Source organism: Camelus bactrianus, chromosome 32 (assembly GCF_048773025.1).
Source record: "Camelus bactrianus isolate YW-2024 breed Bactrian camel chromosome 32, ASM4877302v1, whole genome shotgun sequence".
Taxonomy (NCBI): domain Eukaryota; kingdom Metazoa; phylum Chordata; class Mammalia; order Artiodactyla; family Camelidae; genus Camelus; species Camelus bactrianus.
In genome coordinates, this window is record NC_133570.1 from 4,416,579 (window position 1) to 4,432,832 (window position 16,254).

Genomic DNA, 16,254 nt, shown 5'->3' on the forward strand with positions numbered 1-16,254 from the left:
GCACCTTGTCATCATCCCGGGGCCGGGGAGGAGTGCACTGCAGGCAGTGGCTGTGTTTCCTCATCGCACAACCCCCTGTGCCCAGCTAGGGCCTGACCTGAGCCCGTCTCCGCACGTGCCGACACACTCTCTTTGTCTGACACCCCCTCTCTGCCCATCTGCCTTCCAGATGCACCCTTGTTTCTCTCCCATCCTCACTTCTACAACGCTGACCCAGTCCTGGCAGAGGCAGTGTCTGGCCTCCACCCTAACCCAGAAGAGCATTCTTTGTTCCTGGACATCCACCCGGTGAGCAGGGGCCTGGCAGCCTGTGGGTGGGCGGTGGGGGTTTCTGTTTGGTGCACTTGGGCCCCCCTTCCCCACCCCTATGCCAGGCACCAAGGTGTTCCAGGTGGGAGGTGATGGGGAACCTGCGTTTCTTTGGCATTGATACCATCTGGGCTATCAAGCCATCAAAGTTTGCCCCGACTCCATAGTTCAAGGACTTCATTGTCTCTTTATAAGGGAATTGCCTCTATAAAAGGACCATAAGACAGTAAATTAATTAGGAATTATCAGCCTGCAAATTAGCCAGAGGCAGCCCTCTGGCTGTGCCAACATTACCATAAAGATCTTTAGGCACCGGCAAGAGCCCGGGATCTCTTGCAGATAAACTGGGTTCTGGGGAACTGGCCCACGCGATGTTCTGTCTATAAACAGGGACCAGGAGGGTATCAGGGCTGTACGTGTGACCCCACCGAGGGCATGTCTTTAGCCCGTTGCTGCTCCTCCCCGTGCCTCCGTTCACTGCAGAGTTCCCCATTTGGACTTGGTGGCTTCTACCACTGACTAAAAAGTTCTGTGGGTTTGTGTTTCCTGAGTGGACACTCGTGGTCTTCCCCACAGGCCTTTTTAGGGAGCGCTTCTGCCCGATGCTGTTCCGTGCCATTGTCCTGTGCACTCACGGTTCCTTGGCCACTGACCCGGCCCCCAGCCCCCAGCCCCCAGCCCTCCACCTTCTAGTTCTTTATCTTTTTCTCACTAAAAACCCAGGCCAGTGAAGTCAGCTGTGACTGCGCCCACTTCACACACAGCAGACATTTCTAGAAGGCTCATCATGCTCCAGGCACTAGCTAGATTCTTCCCCGCGCACCCACTCAGTTAATTTTCACAATAACCTGGGAGGCGGGCATTGCTCCTCCCGTTTTACAGATGGGAAACCTGCAGCCCAGGTAGATTAAGTGGAACAGCTAGCAAATGGGGTTCCTGGCTCCACGAGGGGAGGGTCTGTTCTGTCTCGTTAATCGCATGAATTCTAGCAGTGGGCACAGAAGTGCTAGTGTCTCAGGAAATACAGGTGGGATCTTCTGAGATACGAGTGATTGAGAATAAGGAAGGGCTAAGGCTGAATTCAAATATAGGTCTCCTTTTTTAATTAAAAAAATTAATTATTTTAAAATTTGCTTTTTCTCTAAACTTGAATACTCAGTTGCATCTGTCTTTTTTAAAAAATGTTTATTGAAGTGTAGTTGATTTACAATGTTAGTTTCAGGTGTACAGCAAAGTGACTCACACATATACGTATATATTTTTATGTATGTCATATAGTTGGAAGCATAGAGTATGTAGCCTTTTTAAAAAATTGAGGTACAGTTGATGTATAATATTATGTAAGTTACAGTTGTATAATACAGTGATTTACAATTTTTAAAGGTGATACTCCATTTATAGCTATTTAAAATGTTAGCACTACAAACATAGGTCTCCTGATGCCCACTACATTCTGTCCTGTGTTAACATATAGTTAATATTAATTAATCAAATTGATAGAATCAATTAATATTCCTATATCATGTGTTCTATATTAAATTCATTCCTTATTGTTCGACACCTTAAGGCTCTTCCGTATTGTCTTAAACTTTTAACCCTCCCTTTTTCTTTTTTCTCATATTTCCTTATTTTATTATTATTTAATTTTGTTTTTTACTGAAGTATAGTTGATGTACAATGTTAGTTTCAGATGTACAGCAGAGTGACTCAGTTATACCTATACATACATATATATATATATTTTTTTCAGATTCTTTTCCATTATATATTATTACAAGAAATTGAACCTAGTTCCCTGTGCTACATACTAGGTCCTTGTTGTTTATCTATTTTATATATAGTCGTGTGTGTCTGTTAATCCCCAACTAACTTATCCCTCTCCTGCCCTTTCCCCTTTGGTAACCATAGTTTGTTTCCTATGTCCATGAGCCTGTTTTTGTTAACTAATTTTTCAAAGGTTTTTATTATAAACCTAACAAGTGGTTCTCCAGCTTCTCTTCCAGTTCGTCTGTTTCACTGCCCACCCCCTGTCTGCTGGCTCCTGGGAGTTCCAGCAAGAGCACGGTCTTGTCTGTTCTTGCTGTGACTTCCATTGTCCTCTGCGGACTTTCTCTTTTCCTCCCACACTGAGAACAGGCAGTTAAGTGTGGGAGGCTGGAGTTGTGCAGCAGCCCATCGGCTAGTCACAAGCAGTCTTCTCCTGCGTCCCGTTTTGGGTCAGCACGAGGCAGACGGGGGAGGAAGCAGCCTTTGTTTTTTTTGTTGTTGTTTTTGCTGCTTTGGGGAGGACGGTCATGGGATCGACTTGCTGGTTTCTGATGTCGTTAGCCCGGGAAACAGAATGCCTGCTGCCTACTTTTCTGCTCCTGAAACCCGGGAGGGTGTGGTGACAGGCGCAAATTTCTGTTTGAGGTGGGGGGGGTTGTGAGGGGAGACCAGTGGGACTTTGCCTGCAAAGAGGTGGCCTGGTGGAGCTGGAGAAACGAGCCAAGGAGAGGGGCACACGTTTCCTGGGAAGGATGTAGCCCGAGTGGAGATCCCAGAACGCAGAGAGCAGAGGAGGGTGGCGGGTGTGTCCGGGTCTCCAAGACCACCCCACGTGGGGTGGTTTGCTGGAGGCCTCCCGGGAGTGAGCACGCGGTGGTCTCATGGCCCTGCCGTAGTACAGCACAGTCAGCAAGGGGAGAGGCATGTGGGCGTGAAGTCCGGGGGAACCAGACACCGGTCTCCAGAGCCCCCTCCCAGGGGCCACACGGGACACACTTCATTCCTGCATGAAGTGTCCTCTACCTGGGACGCCCAGGAGAGACTCAGTGCCCAAGATATTTATTGGGGGCTGGTCACGTGGGCACCCTGTGCCTGGCATGGACCCAAATTCCAGACCCCCCGAAGGAAAGCAGGTGTCCGCATAAACCACGCTGTCTGTGCAGACCGTCCAGGCACAGTGAGCCCCTCTTATCCATCAGGGAGCGGTGGGAGCCCTTGTGAAATCCAGGCTCCCAGACAGCAGCCAAGGGCCCACCTTTCTGAGGAGGGCAGCCTCAGGGCTGCCGGGTCCGCGCTCTTCCACACGCAGGTGACCTCACTCCTGCCCCACCAGGTTCTCAAGTTCAAACTCCCCCGGATCACGGGAGCATGGCCTTTGGCCAGCTCCTCCGTGCCCCTGGGGCCCCCCAGGGCTTTGGGAGGCTGGGCTGTGTTGGAAGATAATGCCATTTCTCACTGATGGATGTGATGATGGCACATTTATGGCCCAATAAATACCCGAGTGTGGCTGTCTTGCATCCCTTATTTTTGCCCTGGCAGAAATTGTCTCCCTTTTCCAGATAATGGGAGGGATCTCAGCTAAGAAGCAGCAAACTGACCTCAAACCTGGGGTCCTTTCCCCTCTAATTTGCTGACCTAATCCCGAAGACACCTTCCTGGTTTTGGTCATATATGTGTATGACTTCTCCTGTTATTGACTTAACTGCTTTAAAAATTATCTCATTAAAAGGAATATATGTATGTGTGTGTGTAACTGAAACACTATGCTGTACACCAGAGATCAACACATTGTAAACTGACTGTACTTCAATAAAAACCAATCTCATTAAAAAAAAACAGATTCCTGCACAGAGGAAGCTTTCGATCACTACCTCCAATTGGAAATTAAAATTTTCTGCAGATGAAAGAAGGCAACCATCAAAATAAGCACAAGGGAAAACATTACGAGGCTTTCTGTAAAATACCTTTGTCTGCCAGTGCTGTGAGCCTGAGGCCAGCTCTGTTGAAATGGAGACTGGGTGTAGGTGTATTAAAGAGACACAGAAAGTGGAGGGGAGGGTATAGCTCAGTGGTAGGACATGTGCTTAGCATGCGCAAGGTCCTGGGTTCAATCCCCAGTACTTCTGTTAAGAAATAAACAAATAAATAAACAAACCTAATTACCCACCCTCCCCCAAGAAAAAAGGAAAAATAATATACAAGCTCCCTGGTGGAGACCTCTTTTTGAGACAATGTGGGCATGATGTAGGGAGGGAATGAGGGTAAGTGGAGAAGAGAGTGACTTGATCAACATGCAAACCCTTTTTTTTTTTTTTTTTCATTTAAAGGGTGGTGGGAGGGGCAATGACTAAAAAATGTCATTCTGCTCTTGGGGAAGCATTGTCGAAGCCGACAGATCAAAAGGACTGGGTTTTTTCTACTTAGAGAGGCTGGCTCTCTTAGAGGGGCGCCCTGGAGGGCGTGGACATAAGACCCATTTGGGAAACACGTGTTGACCCGGCAGGGCTTGGAGGGAGCAGGGGAAGCCCCAGCGGGTGGGCGGTTAATTTGGGACCCGCACCCTCTTGAGCGGAACCAGGGAGGGGGTGTTTGAAGGTGTCCCTGGGGCTCCAAGGAGGCCAGGCCCCTCACTGTCTTCGTTGCTGCAGGTCACCGGGATCCCCATGAACTGCTCTGTCAAGTTGCAGCTGAACCTCTACATAAAGTCTGTGAAAGGCATCGGGTGAGTGGGGTCTGGGAGCCGGGGCCGCCTCGCCTGCTGAGAGATCAGGGACTGAGCAGCACCTGGAGGAGGGAGGTGGTCCTCAGGGATGTGGAATCTGGTCCCTGCCCATCTTCCCGCTGAGGGGGGCAGTCTTAGCTCTGGGCTGAGTTCCGAACCACATCCTGACATCCCTGCCCAGAATCCCCTTCTCTCCGGACGTTTGTCCCCCAACTTAGTCAGAACCTCCCATCCAAGCTGTTTTCCACTCAACATTAAATCCCGACAAAACTAAGTGTTGGAAAATGGAAACAGGAAACGGCATTCTGAAGCGTGACAATTCACTTTACAGGAGGAATCTTTTTAAACACTGGTTTTTTTTTTTTTTTTGAGTTTTCAATAACAGCTTTATCAAGATTTCACTCACATAGTATAAAACTCAGCCTTTAAAAATACACAATTCAGTGATTTGTAGCGTATTCACTGAGTTGTGTAGCCATCACCCCGGTCAATTTTGGAACATTTCCCTCAACCCCCAAAAGAAACCCCAGCCCCATTAGCAGTCACTCTCCGTTTCCCTCAGCCCCAGGCAACTCTTCATCTACTTTCTGTTCCTACGGACTTACCTCTTCTGGACATTTCACGTAAATCGAATCATACAACGTAAGACTGGCTTCTTTCACTTCACGTGATGTTTTCAAGGCTCATCCGTGGGGTAACACGTGTCAGTGCTTCCCTCCTCTTTTAGGGCCGGATCACATTCCATCATATGGAAAGAGCATGTTTTTTATTCATCTGTCGATGGACATTTGGGTTGTGTCTACTTTTTCACCGTTATGCATAGTGCTGCTATGAATAATCATGTAGAAGTTTCTGTGTGGACGTCTGTTTTCGTTTCTCTGGGGCAGACACCTTGGAGCAGATTGCAGGGTCATATGGCGACTCTATGTCTAAGCGTTTGAGGAATTGTCAGATTGTTTGCCAGAGCGGCTGCGCCATTTCACATCCCCGCCAGCCGCGTGGGAGGGCGCCAGCGTCCCACACGCTCGCCAGCTCTTGTTAGAGCATCGCGTTATGATTTAAGCTGGGTGAGGGAGTGCACTGATTGGTGGTTGTGTCAGGGTTTGTACTTCGTAGCATGAAGTCATTTTTTTGTGTGTGGGAGGGTAGGTAATTAGGTTTATTTATTTTTTAATGGAGGTATTGGGGATTGAACCCAGAACCTCATGCATACTCAACACGCGCTCTGCCTCTGAGCTATACCCTCCCCACTCCGTTCTTAGCATATTTAAAATCGTTTCATTAAAAGAAACACCGCCCCCCCCCCCCCGCCCCGGAGAGATTCCTGGGCTGCAGGGATGTGAGCATCTATTCGGCTTTGCGAGACGCCTCTCAGCTGGAAAGACGCACACTTTGTCTGAGGGCGCCGTGGGAATAATCAGAGCAGCTCACCTTCCCCGCCCCCCAGCTTTTCACTTTGACGCTTTGGGACCGCTCAGAGAACTTGTTCCTGAAGCATCTGTGGCTGGTGAAATCATGTGTGCACTGGGCGTCTCCTGCCCAGGCTCCAGCTCTGGGGCCCACGTGACTCAGCACCTGGCCTGCTGACTCGGATGCACTGGGCCAGCAGGTGACTAAGACAGAGGAGCCGGCCAGGCTGGGTGGGGATGGGGCCGAGGGCCAGCCTCTGTCCAGCACCAGCGGACGTGGGCTGGAGGGTGGCCCCATCCTGTGTACTTGCAAATGCACTTTTCAAAATCTGGATTTGAACACCTGTCCTCTCAATTTTCACCTGTTTGGGAGTTAATTTCGATTCTTGACAAACATTGCCCAAGCCAGTTGTCCATCTGGGCAGCTGGATTCTGCCTGCTGGTGGCCGTGCACCCCTGCCCTGACCTCTCTGGGCCTCTGTGTCCCCATCTGTTGCTGCCTGGCTGCCCCCGTGGGCAAGTAGGCGGTCTCAAGGGATGTGATCTAACAGCCGTGCTTACCACCATCCCCGAGGGCTCGCGGGGTGAAGTCTGGGGGAACCGGGCACAGGTTTCTAGAACCCTCTCCCGGGGAGCCACACAGACATGCTTAATCCCCCAGCGACAAGTTGTGACAACACATGTGAAGTGTCCCCTACTAGGGACACCCAGTAGAGACTCAGCATTCAGGGTGTTTACTGCGGGCTGGTCATGGACTAGATTCCAGACGTCCCGAAGGAAAGCAGGTGGTCAGCATCAACCGTCTTTGTTAGCTGGGTGCATTACCATCCTGAATAAAATTGGGGTTCTGTTTCTCAAAGAAAAGCGTGGATATCAGTTAGGTCAGCCCCCACTGCATAGGAAATGTGAATTTTTCATTTAAAAAGGTGCTGTCAGATGGTCAGGTGGCTCCCGGTCGGGAGATGCCCATTCCTCAAGGCCACACCAGTTAAGTCGTTGAAAATCAAACCCCTCCTGGCCCTGCGGCTTCGATCACAGGCCCGGAGTTGTCTGATCTAAGACAGCCCGACAGAACTTCTCACTTGCTTGGTCTCACTTATTTCCAGACAAACCGGGAAGATCGAGCCGGTGGTCCTGCCACTGCTGTGGTTTGGAGAGGTAAGGCCGCCTCCCTCTCCCTGGGTACCAGGCACCTGTGGTGTCTGACGCCGTGATTTTGTTAACGCATGTGACCACTTCTCCTGAGACAAAGGGAAGTTGGTTTTCAGAGTGTCAGCTTTTCACTTGGACTTTCTTTTCTCCCAGCTTTTCAGGGTTCCTTCTGGCCTCGCTCATTTTAAATCAGGGTCAGCTAACAGCCAGTACAACCTCTGAATGTCAGGTTCACTTCCTGCTCACGTCACAGTCTGATGTGGGCTGGCAGGGTGGTGGAGCTCTGCCCCGCGCAGTCTTTCAGGGACATCCAGGCTCCTGCCCTCCTTGAGACGCTCAGAATCCGTCTCTGTTCTGTAAATTGGGAAAGAGATAGAGAGAATCACATGGGAGCCTGGCATGGAAGGTGTAACATCACTGTGCCCACATGCCATTGGCCAGAACAGGTCACATGGGCTTGCCCATCTGCAAAGGCATCTGGGAAATGTAGTCCTCTTGTGTGGCCCTGGAGGAAATAGAGGTACTGGCAGGTTCCATCACACACTTCGGCCAGTGGGCTCGAGATGGGGAAGAGTGGGGAGGGCAGAGGGCCGTGGCATGGGGTGGCATCTGCACCGTAGGCTCACAGCATGTGGCTTCAGTCCATTTGTTTGCCCTTCTCCCTCCCCAGAGCGGGGCGATGGAGGGTGAGACCCTTCAGACGTTCTACACCCAGCTGGTGTTGATGCCCAAGGTGCTGCATTATGCCCAGTACGTCCTCCTTGCCCTGGGCTGCGTCCTGCTGCTCATCCCCGTCATCTACCAAATCCGGAACCAAGTAGGTGCTGGCCAGAGCGCGGCCCCGGCCGAGCGGCCCCTTGCTTGCCTGCTTGAGGGAAGGAGGGGCTCAGATCGGATCCCAGCACCGTCCCTTCCTGCTGCGCCCACAGACACCCTCAGCCTGGTCCCCGGCCTCTGCCTGGGGCCTGGGAGCTGTTGCTACATCCTTGCCTCTCTTGTGTCTTCTGTTATCACTTTTCTGCCTATTCTGGGAGGCCTGGGGACCCTCCCTCGGAGGGGCTGCAGGGGGCGTTTGGATAATGAGACCTGGTACTGGAATGGTTTGTTCATCAAATCAGCAGCTGCAGGGTGCCAGGCTCTGGCAGGTACAGGGCACACAGCCGTGAACAAGGCAGACGCAGTCCCTGCTCTGGAGGTCGGGGTGGGGAACGGGGGCTGGCGTTCTAGTTGGAAAGACAGATGGAAGCCAAGTAAGTAAACAGAAAGATGATTTCACCCAAGATAAAGATGGTAGAAAATGTGATGGGCTTAGGGCAGTGCTGTCCAGTAGAAATACAACATGAGCCATGTGTGTGATTTTAAATTTAAATTTTGTAATAGCCACATTAAGTAAAAAGAAATTAATTTTAATATCTTTTATTTAACCCAAATACAGCCAAACTATGACGATTGCAACACGTAATCAACATAAAAAATATAAATATAACTATTTTGCCTTATTTTGTTCAGGTTAAGTCTTTGAAAGTTGGTGTCTCTTACACGCTTACAGCTGGTCCTGATTTGGACTTGCCCCATTTCAAAGGCTCATCCGTCATGTGTGGCTTCCAGGCTGGACAGTGCGGTGTCCAGAGGGGTTGGGGACAACTAGAGAGAGAATGTCAGAAAAGGTTTCTCTGAAGAGATTGACTTTAAGCTTAAATGTGAATGCTCAGCACAGAATCACGGAAAGAGTGCGTCTGGCGGAGGAGTGGCCAGTGCAAAGGCCCTGAGGCAGGGATGGGTGAGACCTGTTGGAGGATCCTGCAGGGCCAGGATGGCTGGGGGGGAGTGGGCATGGGGGCAGCAAGGTAGGAGGTGGTGCCTGAGAGGTGGAGGCAGGTCATGCTGGGCTGGGCCTGAGAGTAGAAGCAGGGGGACCAGTGAGGAGGCCCATTTGAGCGAGGATGGTGGCTTGGACCAGGTTGGGAGCAGGTATTTCAGGAAGGGAGCATCAAAGGAGAGGAGCTCTGAGTACCCAGCCCTGAGGCATCTGCCCTTTAGAGGCAGGAAGAAGTGGGGGCGGCAACAGATACCCCTTCATTTTTTTTAGTGGAGGTACTGGGGCTTGAACCCGGGACTTCATGCTTGCTAAGCATGCGCTCTACCACTGAGCTGTATGCTTCCCCCCAGACACCCCTTCTTGACTACATAGCATTCATTCATTCATTCACGGCACTCACTGACACCTTCGCAACTTGTTTTGGGGGGCGCTGTGCACAGTTTGGGGGATACAGGCATGAGCAGAATATGGGGTCTGGACCCAGGGGCAAGACTGCTTTCAGCAGGTTGCTGCCGTCAGGACGAGGCCTGCGAGTGCAGGGTCCCCGGGTAGTGGGCGTGGGGGAGCCTCGGCAGGGCTGCCCGGCTCTCCTGCCGCCCCTCCGGCCCCCGCATTGCCAGCTTTCTTGCTTTAGCTTTGGCCAAACAGCTTTCTCTCTTTCTCCCCTTTCTCGGAGGCAGCTTGCTTGCTCGCTTGCTCACTTGCTGGGGCGATAATAAACCTTTCCTGGCTCTTAACCTGGGCTTTCAAACCCTTAACCCAATTTCCCTTCCAAATTCCCCATCCTTTGGGGCAAAAGGTTTGCACTGGGGTGAGGGTGGCAGGGCCTCGGCGTTGTGAGCCCCCGATAAACGCTGGGTGCCCCGTCCTCTGCCACTGCCCCAGTCAGAGCAGAGGGGAGCTCCTGATGGTTTGGGGACTGAATTATGCTGGGAGGGCAGAGGGAGCGGAAGCCCAGCCCACGGATACCTCCCTGGGCCCAGCATCACCATGGGTTTCCAGCAGTGAAGACACACCCAGCCACATGCAGGGCCCGGGGGGAGCAGCTTGGAGAGGGGCTGGGCTGGAGAAGGAGGCCGAGACGGCCTCTGCCTTCTGTCCCTCAGTCTGTCTCTTGATCATCCATCAGAGGGGGAGGGGGAGGGAAGTCAGGACACAAACTATGAAAGCTTCACACCCCACCCCTCATCAGTGACCCCCAAATCTGATAAGAATGCTGTTGTTTCTACTGATGCTGGTGGAGGCTCCCTCCCCATCGCTGGAGGCCAAATCATGGAAATTTATCCCATTATGTATTTTTTGGTTTGGCAAGGGTTAGGCTTTACGTGTTTTTTACGTGTTTTTATGTATTTGTCCTAATTGTGGGGGGAGAAAAAAGAACAGCATGTCGTTAAACTCAATGTATTTTCATCTCTCTTCAAAGACATTTCTCTCCTCAAGTCATTCTTAAAAGAAAAACAAATTTTTTTAACAGAAATATCTCTGTTTCTGGTCGATTGAAAATGCCACCTGCTAGCTCAGTGGAGCATGAGACTCTTAAAACGCCAACTGCTCAGCCCGCTGTGTCTCTGCCAGGCCACCCTGCCTGCCACACGCCCCGCCTTCCTACCTCAATTCGGCCCTAAATTTTCAAGCGAACAAACCCCTTTCAGCGTGGCTTGTCTGTTCAACTCAGCGTGTTTCCCGAAAATTGCCGCGTTTCAGTCCCCGGTGAAGGCCAGCCTCCTGCCCCACATCTCAGCCGGCCCCAGTCGTTAATGGGTTTTAGGCTCTCATACCCCCACCCCACCCTCTGCTTTCCCCCCAAATCGAAGAACTGCGTAAACCCTCTTCCGTTTGACTGCAATGTCAACTATAAATTAGCTTGGTTATCTTCTAGGAGAAATGCTATTTATTTTGGAGTAGTAGTAAAAAGGGCTCAAAGGATAAGGAGGCCATTCAGGCCTATTCTGAATCCCTGATGACATCAGCTCCCAAGGGGACTGTGCTGCAGGAGGCCAGACTGTAGGTGGGTACCAGGTAATGCCTCGCGCCCCCGCCTTCCCGCCCCCCCCCCCCCCCCCCGTAGCGAGTAGAACTCTGGCGGCTTGAAACGCTTCGGATCTTACACATTTCTTCAGCCTAAACTTCACCTGGAGTGTCTACGGACCAAAAACACAGACTTGTGTGTGCTGCTGTGTTCTGAGCGAGCGGCGGTTTCCTTGACCCCCAGGCGTGCTGGGAGACAGAGGGCGACCCGCCATCTGTGGGCTGGTGTCTTACTTGCAAGGTTATCTTAGAAAGGCAGGATCAAGGTTTAGGGGAGCTGCTTCTCAAACCTCTGGGGCGATAGACTCTTTTCCGGGGAAGTCTGCTAAAAACACAGGACACCCATCTGGACCTCCGGGAACAGACTCGTGGCTGGGGCCCCCGCATCTGTATTTTAATGGACCCCTGAGGGGATTTTGATGTAGATTGGTTTAAATATATCTGGATGGTGGACCAAGAAAAAAAGAATTTAGGCAGCAACTGAGCACCAGCTGTACATCCAGGACTCAGTCTGAGGATAGCGTTCCCAGATTGAGCAAAAACAAACAAACAAAAAACCCAAGAATTGGCAACAAGAAAAGGATGCGCAGTTAAATGTGAATTGCAGGTAAGCAGTGAATGATTTTTAGCCTGTGTGTCCCATGCGATTATAAAGACGTGCTTATACTGAAAACCTGTTTGCGGTTTACCTGAAATTCACGTTTAGCTGTTTGCTGTCCTTTTAGCTGGCAGCCTGCTGTGGAAGAAGTAGGCTAGTGCCTTTGGGGGTTCACCTTCTCCTGGGCGGTGCCCCTTTAGGCTTGAGGTTTTTCACAGCCCCGCCAGGGGATGTGACAGGCAGAGCTCCTGGCCCTACGGTTGGGGGTTGGGCGGGGGTGAGTTGCTCTACTGTGACTCTGACAATAGCTGTTATTTTGTTTTCCGAAAACAGTGCTGCCCTCGCCAGCTTCCGCGGCTGGGCCTGCTCGGGTTTAAATAGCTTTAAAGCTATTTGAGAGCCACAGACCCAGGACGAGGCGACAGCGCCGCTCGTTCGGGCCAGTTGGCTGCCTCCAGTTCTCTTCGATTGCCAGGGCTGGAGGAGGAGATAAAACGGAACATGCCAAGTGCTGGGCGTGGGTGTGTTTGTGTTGGCAGGTGCTGCCAGCCCTGCGAGGAGCAGGAGGGAGGGCCAGCTGTGTCCCCAGCGAGGCTCTTGGGGGGGCTCCTCCTGCCGGTCTGGGGATAACAAGTCAGGGCGGAGTGTTAAGGGGGTGTCCTCCTGAGATCGGGAGCAGAGTATCCGGGCTACAAATGAGTCCCCCTTTCTTTCCTCTCTCCTGGCATTTCTCTGAGATGCCCTCTTGTGTGCACTTTGACTCCGTGGGCACCCTCGCCCCCTTCCAGCCACAATTCTCTCTGCAGAAACTTGTCTTGGTGTTCTCGGGGTGCGGGGTGGGGTCCTCGGGCACAGAGAAGGGGGTTATTTGCTTTCAGCACAGATAGAGCTGGTGGTTGTGATGTCAGAGGCCCCCAGCTGCCCCTCCCTGGACACAGCCAGGATGTCCTGCCACCCCCCTCCACCCCACCCAAATGAAACAAAAGCAAAACTAGGATCTCCTCTTGATTTTACCAGCAGAATCCAAATTTCAAGTTATCAGGGAAGTTTTTGATTAGAGAGATTCTACTGCCATGTCTCCTGGAAGGTGGCTCAGTGTTCAGCTCAGATGGGACCCCTCCCTGCGGTCATGTATACTTGGGGACTGCAGTGTCCTATAGTCTCCGGTTTAGGGGACTGGGCACCTGGGAAGTGGCTGGTGGTCCTGGAGACCTGGAATCCCTGTAGGGCGGCCTCCAGCCTGTGCTGAGTCTCGGCCTGGGTCCCTGGAGGGAGCTCCCAGACCTTGCCCTGCAGCTGGTCATGGGGGTGGCCTTGAAGGGCTGCTTTGCTCCAGGAAAGGCAGGAAATGGGGCCTCTGCTAGCCCAGAAGGGTGCTTTTATGTAAATAAGAAAAAGACAGCCCCTCTGCAGACATGGCCAGCTCTAGGGCAGACGGTTTGGCAGAGAACAACTCGTTTGTAGCTCTCTTGCCTGGGTACCGTTGTGCAGTGAACAGCCTGGACAACTGTACTGGGCAGCCCTCAGGGAAATGTTTCTGGATCTTTCTTACCTTCTCATTCATCTCTCTTTCATTAATTTCAAGTCCTCAGTCCTTACTTAAAAGAAAGTGGAAGGGAACAGGAGGAGGAGGGGAGGAGGAATGGGCCTCAGCTTCTGGTTCCTTGAGGGTTTGTTACGTGCATCTTTCGCTCTTTGGGCCTATGTTGCTGAGAACTTGGCCACACCTGGCCGCCCCATGCTGCCTCTCTGCGGTGGCGTGTGTCTGCAGAGGGTGCTGGTCTCACTCTGGCCTTTCTCCCCTCGTTGCCCCTGGCTTGAACGTGGCTCAATCCAGGAAGCCTTAGATCTGGCTTTGAGGAGAGGAGCCAGGAGTAGGCCCCTCTGGGGCTTGGGGTTTGTGAACAAGGCCCCAAGTGGGGTGGGGGCATTTGGGATTTCCCAACCACAGCTGCTGGGCAGGGAGGCCTCTGTTCTTCAGGGGAAGACAGAGGATTTAGGGGAATGAAAAGTTGCCCCCAATTCTTATAATCATTGCTACCTTTAGAAAGTTTATAACTCTTTATGTTGAGAAATTTTTTAAAATGTAAAACTAGGTAAATCACAGTAAGTTCCCTGAGTCCCTGCTCACCCAGACTCCACATTTATCGTTAACATGTCCTCTTTCCCCTTCTCCCTGGGTGACCTTTGCCCCACCTCTCCGACTCCCACTGCCCCTCCCCTTGTCCCCAGAGGCACCCATTGCCCACCTCTAAATCTGTACGTATGCACTCATGAGCGATAGATAATTTTTAAAAGGATCATCTCAGTAGTGTCAGACTATGAATCAGTCCACAGCAGGCTGTCCTCCCCTCAGTTTTCTGTTTGTCACAGCTTTGTAGGTTGAATACCAGCTTGTGGCTATATTTTAAAAATGCATTCTGCTGTCCACGGACATTTAGACGGTTTCTAGTTTCTCTGGGTTAACAGTAATGGCTTATATAAGCCCTGGACTGCTTGCTCTGCCCTCCTCACTGTGTCAGGCCAAGTCCCTCTGGGCCTCAGTTTCCCCATCTCTAAAATGGGGTCAAGGCAAGATGGTGTTTCGTGGGACAAGGAGACCCTCTGTAGCTGCGTCCCAGGAGTCTGTAGGTCACTCCAGTCTTTTCTCATCTCGAGCTTGACAGATGGGGGGCTGCTGCTGGGGACTCTCAGGGGGTTTCTGTGCTGGTGGAAGATGTGCAGGGGTGGGGCGGGGCTGGGGATGTGGGCGGGGCTTGGTGGCGGGGCTGGGTAATCCAGCGCCCCCTCCTTTTTCCGCAGGGTCCCAAAGATGCCGAGAGCCAGCCTGGCCTGGCCACTCAGCCAGACGGGCTCCCCAGCCCCTACACCCCACTTCTTCAGGACTCTCTCAGAGGACAGCCCACCAGTCCCAAAGCCTGAGCCCCCACCTCCTGCTGCCACATTCGTGTCGCACACTGCACACCCCCAGCACGTGTCCACACGTGGGCACAGGGGTGTGCAGACACACTCAGGGATGGAGCCGCTGCTGAGAGGACTTGGAGAGAGGCTTGTCAACAAGGACTGTTTCCAGAACCTCCTCTTCAAGTGACTCTCAGGCCCGACCACGGGCGCCCTGGGCATGGGGTCCCCTCCCCTGGCTAAGCCGTCGGGCCCAGGCTCTTAACGACTCGTGCCGTTCTCCCCAGCTGTTTTCTCCATCAGTCTTGAAACACTGCAGCCCCCGCCTGGTGGCTCACCCAGGCAGGACAAGGCCTTTACTCCGAAGGACCAGCCGCTGTCCCGAAGCCCAGCCCGGGAGTGGAGACTTCTTGTGCGGGGGCCAGGCGGGCAGGCGGCCGGGGCTCCGCGCTTAGCCGGGCCCAGAGCTTTGGCCGGCCGAACGCCCATCGGGGTTCGGAATCCGAGATGCATCTAACCGCGTCCTCATCCCCTGCAGGATGGTGACCTCCCTGAAGTCTGCACAGGCCTCGGGTTTGGGGTTCGGCCCCTTCCGTTCAGCCTAAACTGACGTCATCCTGTATACTGAGCCCGGAGTGGCCGGGGTGGCGGGGGCGGGGGGTGCTGTGCCCCGAGCCGCCCCCACCCGCCCCCACCAGGGCCCTCAGCTTTAGGTGCCGGGGCAGAGGTGGAGAGGCCCAGGGCCCGTGAGCCTGGGCGTCTGGTCGGGTGGGAGACCCGTCCACCCTGGGCTCCCGGGCTCCAGGGCGAGCCTCTGTCTCTTTTCTACTGGAAGAGAAATGAGTTTTATCATCTTTTAAAAATAATTCACAATTGAAGTAATAAACCGTTTTAAAAAGTGAACGCTTGAGTCTGTGGCCGCCTGTGTGCTGGGGGCTGGCGGCTTCCTGGGACGTCCTGGGCTTTTATTCTTCAGAAAGCAGTTCCTTTCTGGCCGTGGCCACGAGCGTCTCTCAGGGACCGGGCTGCCGACCTGTCTCTCCGTGGTTTTCGAATTTGAACCTTGTGTTTATGTAACATTTTATATAAAAACTGCCCCAACTCAGTTCTTGTTTAGGAAGAGGAGGGTCAAGGCTGCTTGGCCCACTACCCCCGCCCCAGCTTTGCCACTTGGACATGGAACTTGCCAGGGATTTTTTTCTGTTTATTTATATACAAATCAAGGTGCGCAGGATTGGTCTGGATTTTTGCTTTCTCTGATTACATACATACCAGAAAAGAGAAAGGGTGAAGAGAATGGATTTGAGCCAGGTGGCATGGGTTTGAATCTAAGCTCCGCCGCTTCGTAGTTTTGGGATTTCAGGCAAGTCACTTGACGGCTCCGTGCCTCAGTTTCTCTGCCTGTAAAATGGGGATAATAGCACCTCCCTCTCGCAGGGGCGCTGGGAGGCTGCAGCAAGTTAACAGGTGAAATGCTGTTGGAATGCAGCTGGCATGTGGTGAGGGCCGCACACATCTGCAACTCTCCTTCTCATCCACTGTGATTTAG

General features: G+C 52.4%; 1 protein-coding gene across 5 annotated transcripts in view; it reads left to right on the forward strand.

The window, feature by feature from the left end:
* The window catches only part of SCARB1 (scavenger receptor class B member 1), a 67,202-nt gene extending 51,594 nt beyond the window's left edge, over positions 1 to 15,608 (forward strand). For 3 of the 5 annotated variants that reach the window (XM_074356627.1, XM_074356623.1, XM_074356626.1), the window contains 6 exons: positions 170 to 288; positions 4,725 to 4,798; positions 7,314 to 7,365; positions 8,030 to 8,176; positions 11,058 to 11,186; positions 14,607 to 15,608. In XM_074356627.1, coding sequence (XP_074212728.1) covers positions 170 to 288; positions 4,725 to 4,798; positions 7,314 to 7,365; positions 8,030 to 8,176; positions 11,058 to 11,186 — 521 coding nt within the window. In that variant the 3' untranslated portion in view covers positions 14,607 to 15,608. The remainder of the gene's footprint in view (positions 1 to 169; positions 289 to 4,724; positions 4,799 to 7,313; positions 7,366 to 8,029; positions 8,177 to 11,057; positions 11,187 to 14,606) is intronic. The other 2 variants (XM_074356625.1, XM_045506343.2) reach the window with 1 other exon arrangement.
* Positions 15,609 to 16,254: the final 646 nt, after the last annotated feature.